We start from the raw sequence: 13,353 nt of genomic DNA on the forward strand, positions 1-13,353 counted from the left end.
GGATGAGGATGAAGCATGGTCACAGCGGGGTGGCACCCAACGCAGCTCGGGTCCATCACTGGTGCGTGGCTGGGGGGAAAGGCAGGACGATGACGATACGCCTCCCACAGAGGACAGCTTGTCCTTATCCCTGGGCAGCCTGGCACACATGAGCGACTACATGCTGCAGTGCCTGCGCAACGACAGCAGAGTTGCCCACATTTTAACCTGTGCGGACTACTGGGTTGCCACCCTGCTGGATCCACGCTACAAAGACAATGTGCCCACCTTACTTCCTGCACTGGAGCGTGATAGGAAGATGCGCGAGTACAAGCGCACGTTGGTAGACGCGCTACTGAGAGCATTCCCAAATGTCACAGGGGAACAAGTGGAAGCCCAAGGCCAAGGCAGAGGAGGAGCAAGAGGTCGCCAAGGCAGCTGTGTCACGGCCAGCTCCTCTGAGGGCAGGGTTAGCATGGCAGAGATGTGGAAAACTTTTGTCAACACGCCACAGCTAACTGCACCACCACCTGATACGCAACGTGTTAGCAGGAGGCAACATTTCACTAACATGGTGGAACAGTACGTGTGCACACCCCTCCACGTACTGACTGATGGTTCGGCCCCATTCAACTTCTGGGTCTCTAAATTGTCCACGTGGCCAGAGCTAGCCTTTTATGCCTTGGAGGTGCTGGCCTGCCCGGCAGCCAGCGTTTTGTCTGAACGTGTATTCAGCACGGCAGGGGGCGTCATTACAGACAAACGCAGCCGCCTGTCTACAGCCAATGTGGACAAGCTGACGTTCATAAAAATGAACCAGGCATGGATCCCACAGGACCTGTCCGTCCCTTGTCCAGATTAGACATTAACTACCTCCCCATAACCATATATTATTGGACTCCAGGGCACTTCCTCATTCAATCCTATTTTTATTTTCATTTTACCATTATATTGCGAGGCTACCCAAAGTTGAATGAACCTCTCCTCTGCCTGTGTGCTAGGCCTAAATATATGCCAATGGACTGTTGCAGTGGTGGCTGACATGAAGCCTGATTCTCTGCTATGACATGCAGACTAATTCTCTGCTGACATGAAGCCAGATTGTCTGTTACGGGACCTCTCTCCTCTGCCTGGGTGCTGGGCCTAAATTTATGACAATGGACTGTTGCAGTGGTGGCTGACGTGAAGCCTCATTCTCTGCTATGACATGCAGACTGATTCTCTGCTGACATGAAGCCAGATTGTCTGTTACGGGACCTCTCTCCTCTGCCTGTGTGCTAGGCCTAAATATATGCCAATGGACTGTTGCAGTGGTGGGTGACGTGAAGCCTCATTCTCTGCTATGACATGCAGACTGATTCTCTGCTGACATGAAGCCAGATTGTCTGTTACGGGACCTTTCTCCTCTGCCTGGGTTCTGGGCCTAAATTTATGAAAATTGACTCTTACAGTGGTGGGTGACGTGAAGCCTGATTCTCTGCTATGATATGAAGACTGATTCTCTGCTGACATGAAGCCAGATTCTCTGTTACGGGACCTCTCTCCTCTGCCTGGGTGCTGGGCCTAAATTTATGACAATGGACTGTTGCAGTGGTGGCTGACGTGAAGCCTGATTCTCTGCTATGACATGCAGACTGATTCTCTGCTGACATGAAGCCAGATCCTCTGTTACGGGACCTCTCTCCTCTGCCTGTGTGTGTGCTGGGCCTAAATATATGCCAATGGACTGTTGCAGTGGTGGCTGACGTGAAGCCTCATTCTCTGCTATGACATGCAGACTAATTCTCTGCTGACATGAAGACAGATTCTCTGTTACGGGACCTCCCTCCTCTGCCTGGGTGCTGGGCCTAAATATATGCCAATGGACTGTTGCAGTGGTGGGTGACGTGAAGCCTCATTCTCTGCTATGACATGCAGACTAATTCTCTGCTGACATGAAGCCAGATTGTCTGTTACGGGACCTCTCTCCTCTGCCTGTGTGTGTGCTGGGCCTAAATATATGCCAATGGACTGTTGCAGTGGTGGCTGACGTGAAGCCTCATTCTCTGCTATGACATGCAGACTAATTCTCTGCTGACATGAAGACAGATTCTCTGTTACGGGACCTCTCTCCTCTGCCTGTGTGTGTGCTGGGCCTAAATATATGCCAATGGACTGTTGCAGTGGTGGCTGACGTGAAGCCTCATTCTCTGCTATGACATGCAGACTAATTCTCTGCTGACATGAAGACAGATTCTCTGTTACGGGACCTCCCTCCTCTGCCTGGGTGCTGGGCCTAAATATATGCCAATGGACTGTTGCAGTGGTGGGTGACGTGAAGCCTGATTCTCTGCTATGACATGCAGACTAATTCTCTGCTGACATGAAGACAGATTCTCTGTTACGGGACCTCTCTCCTCTGCCTGTGTGTGTGCTGGGCCTAAATATATGCCAATGGACTGTTGCAGTGGTGGCTGACGTGAAGCCTCATTCTCTGCTATGACATGCAGACTAATTCTCTGCTGACATGAAGACAGATTCTCTGTTACGGGACCTCCCTCCTCTGCCTGGGTGCTGGGCCTAAATATATGCCAATGGACTCTTACAGTGGTGGGTGACGTGAAGCCTCATTCTCTGCTATGACATGCAGACTGATTCTCTGCTGACATGAAGCCAGATCGTCTGTTACGGGACCTCTCTGCTCTGCCTGTGTGCTAGGCCTAAATATATGCCAATGGACTGTTGCAGTGGTGGGTGACGTGAAGCCTCATTCTCTGCTATGACATGCAGACTGATTCTCTGCTGTCATGAAGCCAGATTGTCTGTTACGGGACCTCTCTGCTCTGCCTGTGTGCTAGGCCTAAATATATGCCAATGGACTGTTGCAGTGGTGGGTGACGTGAAGCCTCATTCTCTGCTATGACATGCAGACTGATTCTCTGCTGTCATGAAGCCAGATTGTCTGTTACGGGACCTCTCTGCTCTGCCTGTGTGCTAGGCCTAAATATATGCCAATGGACTGTTGCAGTGGTGGGTGACGTGAAGCCTCATTCTCTGCTATGACATGCAGACTGATTCTCTGCTGACATGAAGCCAGATTGTCTGTTACGGGACCTCTCTCCTCTGCCTGTGTGCTAGGCCTAAATATATGCCAATGGACTGTTGCAGTGGTGGCTGACGTGAAGCCTCATTCTCTGCTATGACATGCAGACTAATTCTCTGCTGACATGAAGCCAGATTGTCTGTTACGGGACCTCTCTCCTCTGCCTGGGTGCTGGGCCTAAATTTATGACAATGGACTGTTGCAGTGGTGGCTGACGTGAAGCCTGATTCTCTGCTATGACATGCAGACTGATTCTCTGCTGACATGAAGCCAGATCCTCTGTTACGGGACCTCTCTCCTCTGCCTGTGTGTGTGCTGGGCCTAAATATATGCCAATGGACTGTTGCAGTGGTGGCTGACGTGAAGCCTCATTCTCTGCTATGACATGCAGACTGATTCTCTGCTGACATGAAGCCAGATTCTCTGTTACGGGACCTCTCTCCTCTGCCTGTGTGTGTGCTGGGCCTAAATATATGCCAATGGACTGTTGCAGTGGTGGCTGACGTGAAGCCTCATTCTCTGCTATGACATGCAGACTAATTCTCTGCTGACATGAAGACAGATTCTCTGTTACGGGACCTCCCTCCTCTGCCTGGGTGCTGGGCCTAAATATATGCCAATGGACTGTTGCAGTGGTGGCTGACGTGAAGCCTCATTCTCTGCTATGACATGCAGACTAATTCTCTGCTGACATGAAGACAGATTCTCTGTTACGGGACCTCTCTCCTCTGCCTGGGTGCCGGGGCCTAAATATCTGAGAATGGACTGTTCCAGTGGTGGGTGACGGGAAGCCAGATTCTCTGCTATGGAACCTCTCTCCAATTGATTTTGGTTAATTTTTATTTATTTAATTTTTATTTTAATTCATTTCCCTATCCACATTTGTTTGCAGGGGATTTACCTACATGTTGCTGCCTTTTGCAGCCCTCTAGCTCTTTCCTGGGCTGTTTTACAGCCTTTTTAGTGCCGAAAAGTTCGGGTCCCCATTGACTTCAATGGGGTTCGGGTTCGGGACGAAGTTCGGATCGGGTTCGGATCCCGAACCCGAACATTTCCGGGATGTTCGGCCGAACTTCTCGAACCCGAACATCCAGGTGTTCGCTCAACTCTACATGCATCTTAACATTCTATCAGGTCTGAGTAGATATTACTGATTGGTACACTAAGTATTGTTGTGACATCACAGCACTATGTCTGTAGCTTGTATGTATGGACAGCAGAGAAACAGTAATTCCTAACACCCTGCACTGGAACCTATCAGCTACACAGGGGTTTAGCTAGAATTGACTAGGCCCCACAGCAAATTTTGGTATGCCCCCCACCCCTCTGCGCTTTGCAACTCTTTCCTCCTGTATAAACCCCACTCCTTTGGCTAGTCACGATCTAGACCAGACCAGACTTTTTTTGTTTGTTTATTTATCTTTATATAAAACGTTGGGAAGAGGGGGTGATACTGTCTATAGTACATGGCAGCCTGCCCTTTCTGCCCGCTGTTCCGCCATGTACTAGTGCTTATTATGGCACATATAAGCGCATACCCTCTGCATATATGACAGTAACAAAATAAGAGAAAGATACTTGAAGACGAACTTTGTCGTTTCCCGTCGAGTGTGCTGTGTATAGGGTTCGCACCCCTTTCTTACATTAGTAAATATAAATCACAGCAAAATTCTGTTTCTTTGAGTTTGTCTTTTATTACTCAGTTTGCTTGGTACATATAGTTGAACGGCAGTGTGCGAACGTTTTCGGCTCGCAGGCCTTCATCAGACACTGTGCCCCAGTTAGGATGTAGGGGTCAAAAGTTCCTATGTAAGGATGTAACACCTAAATATCAGGGCACTATTCAGTGCTAGCTTTAGGTGTTACATCCTGCCGTTCAACTATATGTACCAAGCAAACTGAGTAATAAAAGACAAACTCAAAGAAACAGAAATTTTGCTGTGATTTATATTTACTAAAGTAACAAAATAGGCAGTAGTAGATGGCAGAACAGCAAGCAGAGGGGCACAGGCTAGGGCCATGGGGCGCAGATAAGGGCCAGGGGCTGCACTGAAAGGGCCAGGGTGGTGCACACAGGGGTCAAGGGAGACAGACAAGGGCCAGGGAGGTGCAGACAGGGGCGTGGACAAAGGCCAGGGGGCACAGATAAGGGCCAGGGGCGCAGACAGGGGCCAGGGGAGTAGACAAAGGCCAGGGGGCACAGATAAGGGCCAGGGATGCAGACAGGGGCCAGGGAGGTGCAGACAGGGAGGTGCAGACAGTGGCCTGGGGGCCATACAGGGCTGTCTTTAATATTGATTGGACCCTGGGCAAGAATTTACTTGGGCCCCCTGGATCCCCCCCCCCCCCCACCTGCACTTTGCTGTACTTGCTATACAGCAGCACTTACCTGTCACATCCAGTGCCTCCAGGTGACGTCTCCTCTCTGTCATCATCTTCTCCACTCGGTCTGGACAACTTCTCTCAGCCGCCTCGTCTCTGCAGAGTGTGACACACAGATATCTTAGCTTCCTCACATTCTATCATTATCCCCCAACTGGAGTCCCAACAGTGTTATCCTGCTGCTTGCTGTGCCCCCCCCCCCCCAGGTGTGTAGCTATAGGGGGTGCAGAGGTAGCAGCCCCCAGTAGTAATAGGACCTGCCTATAATGTCCCCTGGATCTGCAGTGCCCCCTGCAGTTATAATCCTCCCTCCACCATACAGTCCCATGTAAATAACATCACCTCCTCCCCAGCCGCCTCCAACGCACAATCCCATGTAAACATCACGCCCTACGGCTACTTTCACGCTTGCGTTCCTGCAGATCTGTCCTGCACTTGTACAGGACGGATCCGCACCGATAATACAAACGAATGCATCCGTTCAGGACCGATTTGTATTAGATTTGAATTTCTAAGTCCCAATACGGATCCGTCCTGACTTACATTAAAAGTCAATGGGGGACGGATCTGTTTACAATTGCACCATTTTATGTCAATGCAATGGGATCCTTCCCCATTGACTTACATTGTAAGTCAGGACGGATCCGTTTGGCTGCGCAAGGCCATGCGGACACAAAAACGCTGCTTGCAGCATTTTGGGGTCCGCCTCCAAAATGGAACGGGGGGCCGTACGGAGCCAAACGAATGCATTCTGAATGGATCCGCATCCATTCAGAATGCATTGGGGTTAAACTGATGCATTTGGGGCTGCTTGTGAGAGCCTTGAAACGGATCTCACAAGCGGACCCAGAAACGCCAGTGTGAACGTAGCCTAAACATTAAGTGCCATGTACATAAACATCATTCTCCCCCACCATCCACTTTCAACATACAGTCCCATGTAAATAACATCAGTCCCTCACCCAGCCACCTCAAGCATACAGTTCTATGTCAATAACATCCCTCCCTTCAGCCCTAACATACATCCCAGTTAAATAACTACAACTCCCAGCATCTGCCTCTCCCTTCACTTACCTTTTCTCATGTACAGACATCACCATTAGGCTCCTTCTTCTCTTCACTCCGGTCCAATCCTGCACTGGTCACATGATGGTGACATCATCCAGGTTATCCTATCACAGCCTGTTTTGCTGATCACATGACCTGTGATGTCACCGCAGGTCCTTCAGCTCTTCCCAGTGTAAGATTCAATTGTATTGCCGTTCTGTGTACGGCAATACAGTTGTATCTAGCAGGCAGGCAGGACATTCGGGGCCTGGGACAAAACATCCGGGCCCCGAATGTTTTAACCTAGCAACGCCCCTGGACTAGTGAATAGGAGTCAGGAAACGGAGCTCCCTTGGGCCCCCAGGAGCAACTGGGCCCGGGGCAGCTGCCCCTTTTGCCCTGTGGCAAAGACGGCCCTGGCGCCATAGGCCAGGGTGGGCACAGACAAGGCTCAGAGGGGCGTAGATAAGGGTCAGGGGCTGTGCTGAAAGAGCCAGGGAGGCACAGACAGGGGCCATGGGCTGCGCTAACAAGGGTGATCTGTCCAGCCCAACTCTAAAGAAGTGACAGCTGCTGCCTGTCACAGGGGGCTAGGTCCATAGCCCACATCATTTATAAGGGCCACTGGTCAATAAGGATGGTGACATTTTTCAGGCTGATAATAGGACCTCCTTGCCTAGGACTCCCCATGTAATACTCAATATATAACAGCTATATTATACATAGTTAGTCAGTACTCACACATACAGCGCTGGTGGATGGATACATAAACTCCAGGGACTTATGTGCGCGATGTGCCGCTGCCGTGCTGCTCCTGCTGCTCTTGCCTGTGTCACCTGTTTCTCCCGCTCCTTGCTCAGGTCAGACTCAGGTTTGTGCGCATCTGACCCTCCTATATATATACCTGAGTACACCACATGCACACTACTGTTACGAATAAGAACTTTCGAAACGCGTCAACAGCCTACACCTAAGAGAATTGAACCTTGTAATACCTGTGCACTTTTGATAAATAAAGCCGGAGAACTTGAAACTTCAAGAAAAAGTGAGTGCTGGAGTCTGAAAATCTGTTTATTGTTCTTGATTGAAGAAACCATGCAAAATCTTGTCCGGTGACATGATGATGTCAACGCGCCTGACCAGCGAGATTTCACGTGGTTTCTTTAATCAAGATGGCTGTGACAGCCTCTCCAGGAGGTGAGTATGTATTTATTTTTTTGTTGCCATTTCAGGAAAAATAGATTTGTTACCACGAAGCGCAAGAAAGTTCAACTTTGAATTTTTTCCTGAAATACGAATCAAAGTTTATTTGTTTCGCGTTGATTCGCTCAACACTAATCACATGCTCGAACTATATTTTTACCTACAAGGATTATAATGCTAGAGCTTACACATGCATCCCTCTCTGATTGCTGAACTCTCAAAAAAAAAAAAACCATTACTGATATTGGCATCTAAAGAGTCAAACAGACAGAGCTTTCTCTGCTTCCAGATGCTTCCTGGGAAGTGTGGATTAGTATTAAAGTTCCAAAAATGGATTAGCGACAATTCTCTGCTATTTTTGGAAGTCCTATAGTGGTGAATAGAGGGCGCACTGTGCATGCGCAGCTTCTTCTCCATTCACCGCAATAGGACTGTGAGAAATAGGAGAGTCAACTATTTTCGGAAGTCCCATAGCAGTAAATGGAGGGTGGACACGTATGCATGGCTGCTCCCTGCTCAGTTCAGGGGTTCCATTCTGGAGATAGGAATAGGTCCCAGACATGGGACATAGACCTTTCTGACATTGATGGCATATCCTAGTGATGAGCAAAATTTTCTAAAATTCGATTACTTTGTCACAAAGCGTATTTCTTTCTAAGTAGCATATGCAATGACAGGAAACGGTGATTGCGCCGCCCCCGTTATTGGACCCCTCAGATGCCACGTTCATTGTTGATTGCGGCATCTAAAATCCATATTAAATCATTTCAGTGTTTTATAATAAAAAAAAATGTAATCATACTTTGATTTCCATGTGAGCATGAAGAGGCTGCAGTGGCCATCTTGCTTGACAATCCAGTGTGAAATCTCTCAGAGCGCGTGATGACGCCATCATGTCAGCCTGCGTGGATTCTCAAGCAAGATGCCCGCGGCAGCCTCATCGCGCTCAAATAGATAGGTAATTATGATTTTTTTCCATGTTTACCGCCATTTCAGGGAAAAGCTATTTGTTACCATGAACAGCGAAGAAATTTGGCTTTGCGGCAAATAATTTTTTTTGTGAACTTCGATTTGCTCAACACTACTAGTTAGTGTCTGGGATGGGAATAACCCTAAGTGCCCATGGAATCAATTGGTTGTATTAGCAGTGTCTCAAACATGTTTCGATCTAAAAGTACTGTATATACATGTGTAACACTCAACAAACAAAACTCACATTTGCATGGTGTATTTATGAAGGTCAACGCACTTTTATGAGCTGCAGAGTGTCTAGAAACATAGAAATATAATGGCAGAAAAAGACCACCTGTCCATCTATGTTGCAGTTATCTATTAGACTACATAGCAATGTCTGTTATTGTATAAACTTTAGTCTGATAGTTAAGGGAAGTGTGAAACTGTATGATGTGTTCATTCCCTTCTCCAATCTCAATTATAGGTGCGTTATCACATAGGCTCTAAACACCCAAAATGTATATTGACTAAAAGATTTTTTAGAATTCCCAGTTGATGGTGTATCCTAATCCTAATGGTCTATCCTAATACAACAGGCCATACAGTAAATGGAAGAGAGGGACTGGAACACTGAGGCCCCTTCAATGAAGTTAAAGGGATTGTCCTATTCTACAGTTTTCCAACCAGCACCTGGATTTGAATACTTTTGTAACTGCATGTAATTGCAACTTTTGTATAGTCACTGAGCTATTCAATAAAATGTATCTGTATAGCGCCACCTGCTGTTTGTTCTTTTTCTCATTTCTTTGACCTGCTCACTGAGATAGTCGCACATGCTCAGTTTGTTCTTTCATCTGCCCCCTGAGCTGTGATAGGGAGAGCTGAGACACACACCCTGAGCTGCAGCAGAAAAGACATTCCCTTTGAGCTGTCAGCTTGATATACAGTGCTGCCCATAATTATTCATACCCCTGGCAAATTTTGACTTAAAGTTACTTTTATTCAACCAGCAAGTAATTTTTTGACGGGAAATGACATAGGTATCTCCCAAAAGATAATAAGACGATGTACAAGAGGCATTATTGTGGGGAAAAAAAAAAAACATTTCTCAGCTTTTTTTTACATTTGAGCAAAAAGTGTCCAGTCCAAAATTATTCATACCCTTCTCAATAATCAATAGAAAAGCCTTTATTGGCTATTACAGCAATCAAACGCTTCCTATAATTGCAGACCAGCTTTTTGCATGTCTCCACAGGTATTTTTGCACATTCATCTTTAGCAATGAGCCCCAAAATTTCCAGGTTGGAGGGTCTTCTTGCCATCACCCTGATCTTTAGCTCCCTCCACAGATTCTCAATTGGATTCAAGTCTGGACTCTGGCTGGGCCACTCCAAAACTTTAATGTTGTTCTCTGCTAACTATTTCTTCACCACGTTTGCTGTGTGTTTTGGGTCATTGTCATGCTGAAATGTCCACTGGTGCCCAAGGCCAAGTTTCTCTGCAGACTGCCTGATGTTGTCGTTGAGAATCCACATGTATTGCTCTTTTTTCATGGTGCCGTTTACTGTGATTAGGTTCCCGGGTCCATTGGCTGAAAAACACCCCCAAAGCATTAGGTTCCCACCACCATGTTTGACAGTGGGGATGGTGTTCTTTGGGTTGAAGGCTTCTCCTTTTTTACGCCAAATGAAGGAAACATCATTGTGACCAAACAATACATTTTTGTTTCATCTGACCATAACACAGAAGACCAGAAGTCTTCTTCTTTGTGCAGAGGAGATTTTGCAAAGGCCAAGCGAGCTTTTGTGTGCCTTATTTGGAGAAGTGGCGTCCTCCTTAGTCTGCATTGTGCAGTGTCCGTTGGATTGTCTGCCTTGAGACATTGCCACCAGCAGAGCCCAGATTCACCAGGATGGCCTTGGTGGTGATCCTTGGATTCTTTTTCACCCCTCTTACTATCCTCCTGGCCAGCACAGGTGTCACTTTTGGCTTCCGACCACATCCTCTGAGATTTTCAACAGTGCGAAACTTCTTGTATTTTTTGCTCAAATGTAAATAAAAGCTGAGAATTATATATTTTTTTCCACAATAATGCCTCTTCTACATTGTCTTATTATCTATGTCATTTCCCGTCAAAAAATTACTTGCTGGTTGAATAAAAGTAACTTTAAGTCAAAATTTGCCAGGGGTATGAATAATTATGGGCAGCACTGTAAATCTATCAGAAATATGAATGAGGAGATCCCTAGATCCCTGGATCCATGTCAGGTACAGGGCTGGTTCTAGCTTTGTTAGAAAGAGGTTGTTAGGTACTATATGATCTTTGATTTTTGTTTTTTTACATTAGTCATGGGACAACTCTTTTAAGAGCAAAATGGTTTTGCCTTGAATACCATCTTGGCCCATTCAAGTGAACAAGGCTCAGGGGCAGTAGCAGAGACAGCCACATTTGTGTAGAGGCCGCTGTGCTGTGCACTGTACAGCTAGCACTTCTCTTTCCTTGTTCTGTTGATTTGTGGACTCCCACCAATCACACATTGGTGAAAATGTGCAAATCTCAGAAAAATGCCTTTAAAGTACAATGTTATAGTGTAATAATTGTACAACATAAGGCAAATGTTTTAGTGATCCCTATTCATACATTTCTTTTTCTTTTTCAGAGACAGAAAGTGATGGCATAAAATATGGCTCAGTTTTATTACAAATGTAAAGGTAATAATTCTCATTTCCAAGATCGGATCCCTCTTCGCATTGTCCGCTCAGAGTCTGAACTCTCCCCACATGAGAAAGCCTACCTGACTTCAGTGGAGAAAGGTGATTACGCCAGCGTGAAGCAAGCACTCGAAGAAGCGGAAATTTATTTCAAAATCAATATTAATTGCATTGACCCCTTAGGAAGAACAGCTCTATTAATTGCTATTGAAAATGAAAACCTTGAACTGATTGAACTATTGCTAAGCTTTAACGTCTATGTGGGAGACGCTTTATTACATGCTATAAGGAAAGAAGTGGTTGGAGCAGTTGAGTTACTATTAAATCACAAAAAGCCAAGTGGAGAAAAACAGGCGAGTTCATTATTTCCCTATTGATCTGTGTTACATAATGATATCAATGTCTTTTTTTTGGTGGGATATAGGTAAATGGACTTTACAGTTGAGAAATGCAAAACAAAACAAAAAAAACTAAAAAAAAAACTAAAATCAAATTAAGTGCATAATTGAGTTTTCATTTGTAATTTTAAAATTCGACAACTGGAGAGTCTCATATTATGGAACAATCTTTTTCCACGGTCGAGACAATTGAGGCTTAAAGGGGTTTTGTCACCCCGCAAATAGCATTTATCATGTAGATAAAATTAATATGTCACTCACTAATGTATAGTCATTATCCATATTGACTCCTTTAAAAGGCTTGTTTCCATGGTTACGACCACCCTGCAATCCAGCAGCAGTGGCCGTGCTTGCATACTATAAAAAAGCACCAGCCTATGTGAGCACCCACAGTCCCGGTCACGCATTTTTTCCTATAGTGTGCAAGCACAACCACCACTGATGGATTGCAGGGTGGTTGTGACCATGGAAACAAGCAGTGTATAATTTCATGAAAAATGAATCCAGTCAGCAAAGGAAGCAATATGGGTAATAACAATACATTAGTAATTGCAAGGTATTAACTTTCTCTACATGATAAATGCCACATGCTGAAGTGACAAAACCCCTTTAAATGGGGATGTCCCATCTGATTGTCCTTGTGCTCCTCTAAACAGATACTAAAAGTAGATACTGGAGATCAGCTACAGTAAACGCTGTGGATCTGACTACCAGAACCCTTGACGATCAACTGTTATTGCCGGGGAAACACAGGTTTTTATATGGAGTCCTAATAGGCACTTGGATAAAGGTGGTCTTAATGGGGCCACTCCTATAACAGTAGATTACTGTTTTAAATTTCGCTGTCCTAAATATGGTGGACATATTTGAAGAGATTTATTCTGGCATAAATTAAGTTAAAAAAAATTGTACTATACATGGCAGGCTCTAAATTTATTTTCAAATTAGTTTATTGAATATGCAAATGAGAACAGAACAAATACCATAAACACTATTAAGCAGGCACTCAGGCCTGACGTTGCAGAATAGAACTGGTACACTATGCGATAAATCCTCTTGACTAACAAAAACAAGGTTGATGATGATTGACAAAGTCATCTAGTACAATTGAAAGTGCTGAAAGAGAAATAATGAAAAGAAGATAGGTGTGCGCAGTGGAAGGGGAGGACTAGACCAGTGAGTTACACCTTATAAATATGAACCAGGGTTGCCATATAGTAAGATATCTTGTATGTGTCCCAGCCTCCCAGCCGGTAAATTCTTCTAATCTGGAAATTTAGTAACTTTGTCCTGCCATTGCTCCATATATTTATGCACCAGAGAGGCATTGTGTCACGTTCGGGTGTGGGAGGGAAACACCACACCGAACATAGGAGGGAAAGGGGTGAGGGAATAAGGCCTGGAAAGGAGGTGGACACCTCCTAGTAAAACCCTAATCAAAGTCCCGACTAACTACCAGTATGAACAGACACCAGAGGTAGGTGAGTTCATACACAGGAATGCCTAATGTCCTAACTCACCCTATAGGACCCTGGTACTAATGTCAGGACTAAGACAACCTGTTCCTCCAAAAGGAAGGACGAACAGGAGTCTCCC

At 45.7% G+C, this 13,353-nt stretch overlaps 1 protein-coding gene across 1 annotated transcript in view; it reads left to right on the forward strand.

Moving 5' to 3' along the window:
- TRPC4 (transient receptor potential cation channel subfamily C member 4) overlaps positions 1-13,353 on the forward strand; it is a 368,249-nt gene that overhangs the window by 122,795 nt on the left and 232,101 nt on the right. Inside the window, exon 2 of the mRNA XM_044285283.1 lies at positions 11,308-11,712. Coding sequence (XP_044141218.1) covers positions 11,332-11,712 — 381 coding nt within the window. The 5' untranslated portion in view covers positions 11,308-11,331. The remainder of the gene's footprint in view (positions 1-11,307; positions 11,713-13,353) is intronic.

The sequence above is a fragment of the Bufo gargarizans genome, chromosome 3, assembly GCF_014858855.1.
Source record: "Bufo gargarizans isolate SCDJY-AF-19 chromosome 3, ASM1485885v1, whole genome shotgun sequence".
Lineage (NCBI taxonomy): Eukaryota > Metazoa > Chordata > Amphibia > Anura > Bufonidae > Bufo > Bufo gargarizans.